This window comes from Microcaecilia unicolor, chromosome 3 (genome assembly GCF_901765095.1).
Source record: "Microcaecilia unicolor chromosome 3, aMicUni1.1, whole genome shotgun sequence".
Classification (NCBI taxonomy): domain Eukaryota; kingdom Metazoa; phylum Chordata; class Amphibia; order Gymnophiona; family Siphonopidae; genus Microcaecilia; species Microcaecilia unicolor.
Genome location: NC_044033.1, coordinates 345,085,742 through 345,099,531, shown reverse-complemented (window position 1 = coordinate 345,099,531; position 13,790 = coordinate 345,085,742). Strand labels below are relative to the sequence as shown.

The 13,790-nt window shown below is 41.3% G+C and overlaps 1 protein-coding gene across 1 annotated transcript in view; it reads right to left on the bottom strand.

Moving 5' to 3' along the window:
* Positions 1-13,790, bottom strand: part of SYNE1 (spectrin repeat containing nuclear envelope protein 1) — a 982,166-nt gene that overhangs the window by 754,887 nt on the left and 213,489 nt on the right. The window contains 3 exon segments of the mRNA XM_030198470.1: positions 737-880; positions 4,549-4,701; positions 11,690-11,854. Coding sequence (XP_030054330.1) covers positions 737-880; positions 4,549-4,701; positions 11,690-11,854 — 462 coding nt within the window.

The following is a 13,790-nucleotide window of genomic DNA, read 5'->3' as shown; positions in this document are numbered from 1 at the left end:
GTAACTGTGCACCCTGCCCATGCTCCACCCAGATTCCACCTCTGTGTACACCCACCTTCCCAGTATGCACCATCACATTTGGGTGCTATGTTACAGCATCTAATGTAAATAACAGAATACTAATAGGTAACAGTCCTAAAATCTAAGTTCACAATGAGCTGTAGGTCACAATTCTTGTACAGGAGTCTGAATACCAAAGTGCATTAACATGAAGGCAAATGATAACATGCAGTAAAGCAATTTTAAGGCCTGTAATGGTCAACATTGTAGCATTTATTTAGTTAAAAGATTTTGCTTGCACCTTTTTCAGTAAACAAGTTTAAAATTAAAATTAATGCAAATTGGTGCATTTTTTTTGTTATGATATACATTGGTGCATAAAATTAATTATAGCTCTTGGAGGTGCAGTTACATTTTTGTATTAATTGTACCAATATAGACCCATTAATACAAACAAAAATCCACTTTTATCACATGATATACTAAACGCTGCAGTGCTTTTAGTACATCATATACCATCAAGATGTACACAAAACTGGTATAATAACCTATGGTTAAGCACCTACATCAATGCCCTTAAAAGTACATTAGATGTAAATATCATGCTAAAGGGTTTAGATGAAAGAACATTACATTTTTCAGTGTCTCCTAAGGACAACATTTACATGTATGTCAGAGTAACTTATAAGAAACAGCAAAGGCAACATGTATAAGCCTGAAAAAGGCATTTCAGTACCTTGATTAGCTGTTCCTTGATCTTCGACATTGATGCAAGCATCTTGTTCACCTCCTCTGGGGGAGTCTCCTTTGTGAGTAGCTGTGCTGTTCTTGTAAGTGATTTGTATTGAGCTTCCATCACCGGTATTTTCTGTTTAATATCCTACATAGAACATTTGAACAGGTTTCATTCTAAGTTGGTTTTTTTTTTATTATTATTTTCTCACAATATCCCATCTGTTTTAATAACAACTTCAGGGATGCATCTTCAGAGCAATAGCAAGTATCCTACACATAACTCAGGTATACCATTTCCTTCTGTTTCTGCATGGCTCACCTGTATGTTACCTCTGACACATTAACCATGCATATGTCAGCCTTATTTCAAAGTGTATTAGCGCTAATGAAGCTTATTCTGTATTTGCATAACAGAAAGATAATATAATATTATCAATTCGTCTCAACAGGGAGGGGTTTACTGGTAAAGTTGCTCTGTCTTGGTCATGTTAAGTTTCAGATGGTGGTGGAACATCCAGATAGCAAAGTCAAACCAGCAAGCTGAGATTTCAGATTAGATTTATGGTACAGAGAGTTAAATCTTAATAAAGATGGAGATCAGAGCACCAAAGGAACAAGTAAAGAGAAGGAGCCTTTGGGATTTAGCTCACAAGTTTTCAGTAGTAGATCGAGGTGGCATTGCCCTGTTCCTAGAGGGATACAATGAAGGGTAAGAGACTTGCTCAAGATCATAAGGTGCCATAGTGGGATTTGAACCCTGGCTTCCCTGGTTCTTAGCCCACTGCGCTAACCAATAACATACTCCTCCACACCAAATAACAATGTTAAAAAAGAAGAGGTCCAAGAACAGGGCCTTCAGGTACACTGCATATGTCTAGTATGGTATTGAAATGATAGCGCTGTGTACGTCTAGTAGCGCTTTATAAATGATAAGTAGTAGTAGTAGTAGTAGACAGAGGGATAGCAGTGGGGATTGATCCACCAAAGCAAACACTAAAAATGCAGTGGAAGAGATGAAAAGAAACCCAAGAGAGAATTCTGTTCCAAAGTGCAAGTGAGGCCAGCCTATTAAGTGAAGTAGTGATTGAGCAGGAGATAGGTCAAGAAGAATGAGGATCAAATGAAGGCCCTCGATTTGGCAGGGAACAGGGCCTTTCCTTGATTCTAATCCTTCTTGCCCAATATTTAAAACTGCTTACTGCACAAATGCTTTTCTTTTTAGTTTTCCACTGTGCAAAACACTTACATTTTGACTATACATGTAGCTGAATGAGCAAAATGTAAACATATACAGAAAGGATAGGTTAGTAGTGTTCTAAAGACAGAGCAAAAAAGGTCATACAGAGAGTGGTGAAATTCATCTGCTCTCCATATATCTTATGTGTTCGAACTTGAATGCATGAATAGCAGGTATAACAATTCTGGGGGGAGTCAATGACCAAAGGAGAATCATGAGCAGTTAGGGAGTCTTTTACAAAGAAGTGCTAGCATTTTTAGCTTGTGGTAAAAATCAGCTGTCAGTAAACGCTGAGACACCCATTATATTCCTCTGGGCGCCTCAGCATTTACCAGAAGATGATTTTTACCAAGAGCTAAAAAAGCTAGTGCGGTTTTGTAAAAGGCCCCCTTAGGGCAGCTGGAGCCATGGAGCTATCACTCAGCTAAACCAGAAGACCTAGGGGAGTTAAATAATATCAAAAGCATCTGGAGACCTGAGCAAACAGCACAGACCAGGAAAAGAACAGTGCAATGACAATCAGGCGAGAGCATCCTACAACTACAGCCATGGCTTGGAAGTCATTGGGGGCCAAGGGGAGCTGATGGCTCAGTTATATCAATGTGGCAGAAGCAAAGGGATCATGAGATGCAAACGTTTGTCACAATGTTGCCAACACAAACAAAAAGAACCAGTCCATTCCCACAAACAAACAACAGAAGACAGAAAAAAGTGGGAATGACCACAAGGCAATGAACGAGGATGATGGAACAAACACTTCTATTCAACGATGAATGACAAGCACAGAAGCTTCTATGGACCCAACATGAGCCATATTTTGGCGTTAAAGCCTTCCTCAGGGGTCCTTAAGTAGTAATGACAAATAAAAAATGATAACACCAAAATGTTAAATTAGAAGCATATATCTAAACCTAATAATTTAAACCAAACATTAAAAGAATAGCATAAATAAAAATCTGTGGGAAAATAATAATAATAACCACAGAGAAAATAAAGTAGAAACAGTGATAGGGAGGCTAAAGAATAAATAGTGGAAAACCATAAAAGTCCAGCAAAACCTAAAGTGCCACCAACATAGAAGCAAAAATGGAAGTGAAAAATAAACTCCTATGGAAACAGTACAGTATCAGTATGGTGAAATGTCGGTGGCATTTTAGCTTTTGGTGGGTCATCACCTCTTCAACAAGGCATACCAATAAGATCAGCAACTATAAATGCAATATACTGCCAACTTACCTATTATCAGCACTGTCTCTGCTCACATCTACTTGTTTAAACTTTGACCACGTTATTCTCTATGGTATCTCCACCTCACCTAGTATCAGTACTGTTTTCTACTTTTATCTACTTGTTTAAATTTCAACTATGCTATCCTTTATGTAATACAAACTGTATCTCCCAACCTATTATCTACCTATAACGACATATTGTAAGCCACATTGAGCCTGCAAAAAGGTGAGAAAATGTGGGATACAAATGCAATAAATAAATAAATTTAGCATACATGCACTTCACTTAAGTCCATGCTTGCCACTTTCATGGTTATTTATTATTATTATTTCACCCCTAGTGGTTTTAGGCTTTCTTCAGTGTCATCTTTTCTTGGATTAATTTCCATTTAGGATTTTGGACTACTCTAGGAGGTATGGGTATGCTTTAGCGGGGACATTCGTATCACTGTATTTTCAGCAGTGGCACGCTTGTGGCTTTTGTGGTTTTACACTATGGCCCTGTTTACTAAGGTGCGTTATTGTTTTTAGCGCTCCTACATTTAGATCGTGTGCTAACCATGTAGGCGCCTACAGGGATATTGTAGGCATGTACATGGTTAACGCGCACACATGGTTAACGTGCGTTAAAAAAGTTAATGCCCTTATACTGCTGCTTAGTAAACAGAGCCCTATATATTCTTCTGTGCCTCAGTGAGCCTCACTTGGGCACCAGCATTTACATCACGACTCAGCAGGTGGCGAAAGTCAGACATGGAAATCAGTGCTATGCACAATTCTATAAAGGGTGTGCACTCTTATCAAACAACGCCTATATGCATGCTTATGATAGAAATGCTTTATTTTTATCTTATCACTTAGATTTCCATGTCATTTAAGGCTATCTTTCTTTTCTTAAATGATTTTGAATAAAAATGTAAGAATTTTAGAGGGTCTTTTACTAAGGTGCGCTAGTGTTTTTAGCTCGCACTAAAAATCAGCTGACGCTACACGCTAAAATGTCCACAGGAATATAATGGATGTCTTGGCGTTTAGTGCCAGCTGATTTGTAGTGCAAGCTAAAAACGCTTGTGCAACTTAGCAAAAGACCCCCTATGTAATCATATGACGTAACCTTATACCAAAAGTATAAGAAGCATGGGTTCCATTACAATGGGAGACTGGAAACTTAGCCTCTGAGCTCCTTCTAAAGTTGTAATCAATACTATGTAATGGACTGGAATATTTCTGAAGCTGTTACTGACTAGGAGAAATACTTATTATAATAACAAACTTTTTCACCAAAATTATCTTCCAGTTACACAACAGAACACAAGAATAAGCCCATTTGAAATAAAAATCCCTTGCCTCTAAATCTTGGACAAGCATCTTGACATTTAGAAATGACAGTTCTAAGGGCATGGAAAGTTTTCTGATTGCTCCTTCAGCAAACAAAGATAAAGCTTCAGCATTTTCCATGTATTCTTTCCTCATCCTGTCAAACTCATCCACTTGTGCATACTAAAAAAAAAAAGAGAGAGTAAAGCAACATTACAAGAGCAAGTACAGTGTCAATTCTTATTGCATGCCAGTCATTTTAAGGAGCTTTTTAAATGTAGCATTTGCTGTGGAATCAGATTGCTGTTGCAGACCCCTCCCCCCTTTTATAATCCTTAGGGTCAATATTCACCTGGCAACAGTCAGGAGTGAATTTTATATATGGCACTGATAAAAGTGATATTCTATAAGCCACATTTAAAGTTAGGCACAGTTTATGCTTACACTGGGAATCGTGCCCAACTTTAGGCACAGCCATTTGCACCAACTGAAATGTGGTGCAAATGTACGTGCCTACATTGAGCACATATTTCATTATTCTATAACAATGCATGCCTAATTTTAGGAATGCCCCCATGACACACCCAATTCCACACCCCCTTTTCAGATCGTACATAAAATTTAGGCATTGATCCCGCATCTAAATTTATGCACATAAATTCCAATTAATTCCAGTTAGTGCCACTAATTGCTTGTTAAAAAGCCAATGTTGGAGCTAATTAGCTTGCTATTCAATTAAATTGGACACACACCCAAATTTACATGCACAATTTTTGGCGACTTTTGCAGAATTAGGAGGATAACACTTCTCTGGTTAAGTGTGATATTCAACACTCAACTGGATAAGTTAAACCAGATAATGACAGGACCAGATAAGTGTTGCCTCTGTCCCTGGACCATCCACAAAATAGCTGCTTAGGCCCTAACTGAATATATTCAGCAGCACTATCTGGTAAAACGTTGTTGAACATACCCAGTTAGCCCTGGACAAGCAATTTAAACAGCCAGGCTCCTGGCTGTTTAAATCACTTTGAACATCAACCCCTTCATGTTAAAAATTCTTACTTTAAAATCAATAGGTTTCTCCTGCAAAAACAAAATTGCGTCTTATAGATCACTTGTGGCAGATATAAGCACAGTAGGTAGGTAAACGAACCATGATCATCTTAATGGGACATAAATCCTTTTGTCAACTTTGAATAATGAGGGTCTTGGAACATCTTAAGTACATTATAAGGATTTAGATGAATGGAAGATAGGATTTTAAGGGGGGAGGTTATCAATGTGAGCTACCATTAATTTGGGTTACTTTACCACAAGTTGTGCTCTTTTAACACAGGGTCTCACTGCAATAAAATGGGACCCTGTGCTAAAATAGCACAACGTGAGGTTAAATAATAACTGATAATTACCCCTCATCCCAAGTTAATTATTATTTAATATCTGTATTCAACAAAAAACATGAACATTTAACACTGGGGAAATATAGGCAGGTTAGAAAAAAACTGGTCTTCATGTGCATTTTTCTTGAGAAGACAGTTGTATGTTCACTGAGGAAATGTAAAAGTGATCTATCTATGGCTCTTTGGTCCTTATATGGATAGTATCACGCCAAAAATATATTCCGTGTATTAAAAAAGGAGGACGGAAGACCAAACAACAGCTGGCACGGTTAAAAAGTGAGGTGAAGGAAGCTATTAGAGCTAAAAGAAAATCCTTCAGAAAATGTCAGAAGGAACCGACTGAAAATAATAAGAAAAAGCATAAGGAATGTCAAGTCAAATGCAAAGCGCTGATAAGGAAGGCTAAGAGGGACTTCGAAAAAAAGATTGAGTTGGAGGCCAAAACATATAGTAAAAAAATTTTAAGGTATAGTAAAAGCAGGAAGCTGGCAAAAGAATCGGTTGGACAGCTAGATGACCAAGGAGTAAAAGGGGTGATCAGGGAAGACAAAGCCGTAGCGGAGAGATTAAATGAATTCTTTGCTTCGGTCTTCAATGAGGAATATTTGGGTGGGATACCGGTGCCAGAAATGGTATTCGAAGCTGATGACTTGGAGAAACTTAATGAATTCTCTGTAAACCTGGAGGATGTAATGGGGCAGTTCTACAAACTGAAGAGTAGCAAATCTCCTGGACCGGATGGTATTAATCCCAGAGTACTGACAGAACTGAAAAATTAACTTGTGGAGTTATTGTTAGTAATATGTAATTTATCCTTAAAATCGAGCGTGGTACCGGAAGATTGGAGGGTGGCCAATGTAACACCGATTTTTAAAAAAGGTTCCAGAGGAGATCGGGGAAATTATGTAAATTGGAAAGTCATGGGATAGGAGGCAATGTTCTATTGTGGATTAAAAACTGGTTAAAAGATAGAAAACAGAGAGTAGGGTTAAATAGGAAATACATCATCGCAGAAGGCGGGTCACTGTGTGAGGGAAGGGAGAAGCTGGAGGCGAGCCCGCTGTGTTGTCCTCTTCACTGCCGTCGCTGCGTCTGAAAGTAAAAGGGTTAAACATGGGGGGGGGGGCAGGAAGGAACGGAGAAGAGGGCTGTCGGGGAGCTGAGGGAGGGCAGGGAGAGAGAAGAGATCACTGGATGAGGAGGGGAGGGCAGGGGGAGAGAAGAGATCACTGGACATGGAGAGGAGGGAGAGCAGGGGGAGAGATCCCTGGACATGGATGGAGGGGAGGGCAGGAGGAGAGAAGAGATCGCTTGATGAGGAGGGGAGGGCAGGGGAGAGAAGAGATCGCTGGATATGGAGAGGAAGGGAGGGAAGGGGAAGAGAAGAAATCGCTGGACATGGATAGGAGAGGAGGGCAGGGGAGAAAAGAGATCGCTAGAGAGGAGGGGGCAGGGGAGAGAAGAGATCGCTGGACATGGAGAGGAGGGCAGGGGGAGAGAAGAGATCACTGGACATGGAGGAGGGCAGGGGGAGAGAAGGGATTGCTGGACATGGATGGGAGGGGAGGGCAGGGGTAGAGAAGATATCACTGGAGAGGAGGGGAGGGCAGAGGGAGAGAAGAGATTGCTGAAGAGGAGGGGAGGGCAGGGAAGACAGGAGAATTGCTGGACATGGATGGATGGAGGTGATGGCAGGGGAGAATGGAGAGTTGCTGGATATGGTTGGATGGAGGGGAGGGCAGGGGAGAGAATTGCTGGACATGGATGGGTGAATGGGGGCAGGGGAGAAAGGAAATTTGTTGGATATTGGTGAATGGAGGAGAGGGCAGGGGAGAATGGAGAGTTGCTGGATATGGTTGGATGGAGGGGAGGGCAGGGGAGAGAATTGCTGGACATGGATGGGTGAATGGGGGCAGGGGAGAAAGGAAATTTGTTGGATATTGGTGAATGGAGGAGAGGGCAGGGGAGAATGGAGAGTTCCTGGACATGGATGGAGGGGAGGGGAGGGGAGGGCAGGGCAGGGGAGAGAGGAAATTTACTGGATATGGGTGGATGGAGAAGAGGGCAGGGGAGAATGGAGAGTTGCTGGACATGGATGGATGGAGGGGAGGGAAGTCAGAAAGGAGATGCACATGGATGGAGGGGAGGGAAGAAAGGAGAAATGCTAGACATGGATGGAGTGGAGAGCAGGGAAGAGAGGAGAAATGTTGGACAAGGATGAAGGGAAGGAAAGACAAAGGAAGGAGATGCACACGGATGAAAGGGAAGGGAGAGAGGAGAAATGCTGGACATGGATGGAGGGGAGGAGGGGAAGACAGAGCAAGTACATGCACATAGATGGAGGGGAGGGGAGTAAGGAGAAATTGTAGATATTGATAGAGGGGAAATTGCTGAATTTAAGGGCTGGATCGGAACACTTTGAGGGCAGATGCTGAAACTGGAGGAAGGATAGGGACAGGGCTACAGATGATAGACAGGATGCATAAGGACTCAGGAGGATGGTGGACATGGTGAGAGAAAAAATATCAAATGGAAAGAAGACACTACATAAAACAGAAGACACTGCGAATAGAAAAACTAAATGATCAGACAACAAAGGTAGAAAAAGTATTTTATTCAGAATTTATTAATTGGAATATGTCAGCTTTTGGAAATGTGCATGTGTGATATTTTTCATGTAAGTTTCAATTTTTCTAGTATTTTTGCAAGCTGAGTCTGACTTCTTGAGGTAACTTTCCAGTCCAGTATTTTGCCTTCATATTTTTTTTATTTCTAGTTCCTTGTGTCATATCTGTTGTGTCATGTGTTTTTCATGTGTGATGAAGGTGCAGTATTCTGCTAGTGTGTAGTATTTGCAGCCCTTTTTGTTTTGCTTTTTTGCCACTAGGTTGTGTACTGGTGTTTTAGAGCCTGGTGTAGTTACAGTGCTGCCTTTCCACACATAAGGTTGTAGCTCATCCTGTCCTTGGAATTAGTGCTGTTATGGTTTGGTAAGGTTATGAGTGGGGTTTTGCACAAGTTTGTGTATAGTGTTTTGCAGTGGAGAGATTGTGTGTTGGCCTTACTGAGGTGGCACCAAAACATCAGAAAGGGTGTAGAGCCTAAATCATGACACACTACCTCTTGAAGGATCTACATATAGAGCTTATGCATTTCTAAGGTCTACACTGGCACGGTAAGGGAAAGGGGGTGTGAAAATACGACTGGAGGGGAAGAGGGAGTTCTGGATAAGGAGGAAAGAAGGAAGGAAGGAAGGAAGGGAGAAAGAGCTGGCTTTTTTGGGAATAGCCATAATGAATATGTATGAGATATCTCATACATATTCATTATGGTTATTCCCAAAAAAGCCAGCTCTTTCTCCCTTCCTTCCTCCATATTAGCATATGAATATACTAATATACCTCGCCCCATCCTTTGCCCCCCCCCCCCCCAAATGAAACAGTCAAACTAGTCACACACACAGAACACAAATGCCAAATACAGAATAAGTGACCACAAACCATAAACAAATTAAATGAAAATCCCAAGAGGCCAGACCTTGCATTTAGCACAGCACAGAGAAATACAATGAGATGCATTTTCTCCTATACTGTGCAAAATATGATAGCATATGCAAGAGACAGTGTTAGGGAGGTACAACTAGGGAAACTACATTTAGCTCCCTTGCCAGAGAGAACCCCAGGCCAGCTGGAAGCTGAAGATGGTGCAGCCTGTTAGTAAGCTTTTGTGTCCCCTCCCAAATTTCTGCCTTGGACCCCAGCCATATCTAGCAGGATGTACATTTCAAATCTGACATATTCTAGTCACAAAATAGAAAAATAAAATTCTTTTTTCTACCTTTTGTTGTTTGCTCATTTTATTTTTCATGTTGGTCCCAGGCCCTGGTTTCTACATCCTTCTGTCTTCTCTTAACTCACTTACCAAGGTCTCATGTCCATTTGATATTTCTACTCTCTCCATGTCCACTATCCATCTTCTTCCATCTCTGTAACTCTATCTTCCTCCATGTTTAGTATCTCCCTTTCTCTGTGTCCCTATATTTCTCTGTCCAGCTTCTCCCCTCTCTTCGTCCCCAGTGCCAATATATCTCTACCCTCTCTGATCCTACCCTATCCAGCTTCTCTCCCTCTCACTCCCTCCCTTTCCAGCATCTGGTTTGGTTGCTTCATTCCCTGCCTGCCCATCCACCCCGCCCTCCCTTCCTCCTTAATGCTGTAGGTTTAGTATTTGTTCCTTTTTCCTTCATCTCCTTGGTATGGAACCTCTGTTTCCCTTCCCTCCCTTCTTGTGCTGTACCAGCAGTTCTCTCCCTTCCCTCCAGTTCTCCTCCCCCTCTTCCTCCCACGTCCAGCAGCTCTCTCCCCTCCAGCCCCCTCTTGCTCCCACATCCAGCAGCTCTCTCCCATCCAGATACCCTCCTCCTCTTCCTCCCACATCCAGCAGCTCTCTTTCTCTCCAGCCCCCTCCTCCTTCCACATCCAGCAGCTCTCTCCCCTCCATCCAGATCCCCTCCTCCTCTTCCTCCAGCAGCTCTCTCCCTTCCATCCATTTCCCTCCTCCTCTTCCTCCCTCCCATGTCCAGCAGCTCTTTCCCTTCCATCCAGATTCCCTCCTCCTTTTCCTCCTACCTCCAGCAACTCTCTCCCTTCCATTCAGATCCCCTCCTCCTCTTCCTTCCACATCCAGCAGCTCCGCACCCCTTTGCTGCGTTCATCCGGCCATCTCTGATGCACTTTCTGTTTATGTAGGGCCAGATGGACGTGGCAGGGGGGAGTGGAGCTGCCTGTATGAATGGCAGTGATGCCAGTAATGAGCGAAAAAAAGAATGCTGCAGGGAGGTCCAAGGCAGCGGCGGGGAGGAGAATTTCAGGACGGGCAGGCACGCAGGCAACGCTGAATGCTCTCGGGCGGCCGTACCTGGAGCCGCGGGAGAAAAGGCAGCAACAGCGAGGCATGCTGGGTGGGTGGGCCTTGAGGGAAAGTGGCTGGGCCTGGGCCCATCCAGGCCCGACCGTGGCTAGGCACCTGTTTTCTGCCTACTTAATGCTGGCTGGGACAGTCTTTTATTTTTTTTTGCTTGTTTACAAAGGAGGCCCTGATGTTTCTTGTGAGCACTTTCATTATCTTAATTCTCTTTAATGACAAAAGGTCGATTGAAAAGATTTTATGTCTAAAATTATAAATGAGAGCTTGCAGATCAAAGCATGAGGATGGATAACAGTTAATAAAATGGCTGAAAAGAAGGAAAGTGCCATTAATCTAGTTGATTTTTTAAGTGAGTGGAACTATTGAAAATCAAGGCCTTATAGAATGCATGGGTGAAGGTGAGGATGGAAATGTAAAAAGTACTGCAAGATTACAGAACCGTCCCAAAAGGGAAAAAGGTCATTAAGATGGTAATGAAAAGAAAGTCTTCACTGATTTTGCAGCTATTGAAAAGTGCTGGGGTAGGTATGTTATATTTATGATTTGTTCATGTTCATGATCAATGTCTATGCTTTTATTTTTACTAATTTATGTATTTATTTGTTTATTAGCATAAGTATCACCCCTGCAGCAGCCCTGCTGGGTGAAACACAGCCATGTCGGGCGCCCTATTATCCGCTTTCTACAATAAAGGCTTTTAATTCACCTTTCATTGTGTCTGCTTCATCTTCTACTCTACTATGATTTACAAAGATACATCACAACTAGTTCTAGACTTGTATTTTGTCCTGCTTATGACAAATGGCAGCTGAAAGAATACAACTGACAGAAATGATCCTTACGTGTTTAACTTGTACAAACAAGTCTCTCCATCTTCCATTGAGTAACAGCAGCTGTTGTTTAAGGTCCTTTGATACAGTCTCATCACAGGTTTCAATAAGAAAATTTCCAGCATCATTCATGGTTGTGTGTTGCTCGATCCAATGAGGTAAATGGCGAAAGAAATCCTATGTATGGCAACATAAATCAAGCAAAGACCACATTAAGGCCACAGACAGCACTGATCAGTTTTTAAAGCGTACACCCTAAGAGACTAGTGCCACTAGTACATTCCAAACCTAGTAGCAATGCTAACCTGTCAACTAACAAAATTAATCTAAACTCCAAAAACAGGATCTTTGGCTTTCTGAAGGTCCCTTTCCACAGGGCAACAATTAAACCATACACTGACCCCTGGATTGCCCACATCTGGCTGCAGATCCCAGATATGCGCAGAAATTAATTACTCAATTAAATTTCAACAATCAATTTATTGGAGTTAATTGGCACTTAATTGGCACTAATTATGAGTTATGTGTGCACCTGCCCTGTGTCTCACAACTCAAAACACAACTCAAAAGTGGGCATGGCTATGGGTGGGTCAGGGGCATTCCCAGAAATTAGGTGCCATGTTATAGAATATTTGGATTTCGTGCCCAACTGCCATCAGTTGGGCATGAAGATTTACATCAGTCTTCAGCAGGTGCAAGTCCTAGCATCCAAAGATGGGTGCAGAATTCTGCTGTAAGCGTGATTTTGTAAAGGTTACTTAATGCTTAGGGAGCTTTGTAGAATTGGCACTTAGTACAGATCTTAATGGCACCTAACTTTGGACTCACAGTAGTGCCCACTAGATTGAAACAAATTCACAGTAATATTGTATACGTGAAAAATACACAGCTCAATAAATAATTACTGTATATAATTTTTTTCTTCTTCAGACCATCAAAGGTAGACCCAAGGCCACTTGGTTATCACCATGACACTGTTTTATGTATGGTGACAGGGTTCATACCATTCTCGTCATAGGTCACAAGGTTTGTCTTTTCTATGTGTTTAAATCGGAAGTATTTTTCAAAACATCTATATTAAAAAAATGGAAAACTTTCTTTTACTTAGCTTTTATGTTTTCATATCAGCTGAAAAGTTGGTTTATACGACAACTTTTAAAGATTCTTCTGAAGATGAAAAAAGTGAAGATACACACCGACACATGTTTTGCCCATAAGGCTTCTTCAAGGTATGTACCTTTACGTCTCTAAACGAGTATCTACTGTTCTAGCTCCAACTGCCATTTACTGAATCTGGCCCTGAACCAATTATCTCCAGTTCACATTGCCATAATTTGCATCCAAGTATTAAGAATGATCAAACCGAGTATCTGATTGAAATCCAGTTGAAAATCTTAGGAGTAGTTTTTGATCAGCATTTGTCATTTGAAAATCAAGGCCTAGATTCTATATAGCATGCCTAAATGCCAAAATGAAAAATGCCTAAGCGTATTCTATAAAGTACACCTAAATTTCTGTGCGGTTTACAGAATACACTGAGCGCCCATTAGTGTGACTAAAATTTACACCACATTTTACTTGGTGTAAATGAGGATGTCTAAATTATGCACACAGAGTAGGAGCATTCTATAACAATGCCCATACATTTTAGATACACGTATTACCCGTCCATTCCACGCCAATGGTCATGCTCCCTTTTCAACTATGCAATTTAGAATTTAGGCGCATCACGCTTAGACAGTTGTGCACGCAAATTCTAATTATTGCCAATGAGTGTCAATAGTGGCTTGTTAATTGGTAATTATCAGCACACTGATTAGCTTGTTAACTAATTAAGTTGTGAACATAAATTCAAAATATGACTGTATTTGCGCGTGCAACTTTAGTCGCAATAAATAGAATCCGGGAGCAAGCGTCTGTTGTGATAGCAAAAGTATTTTGTATACCATGGAACTAAAGAGGATTAGAGTCTATTTTCCTACAGTCTTTCAGGATACTGGTCTTATCTCAGATGGACTACTGTAATGTAGTCTATGTGAGAAGTAAAGAATCTGTGATTAAGATGCTGCAGATAGCTCAGGATACAGTAGCTCGTCTGATCTTTAGGTTATCA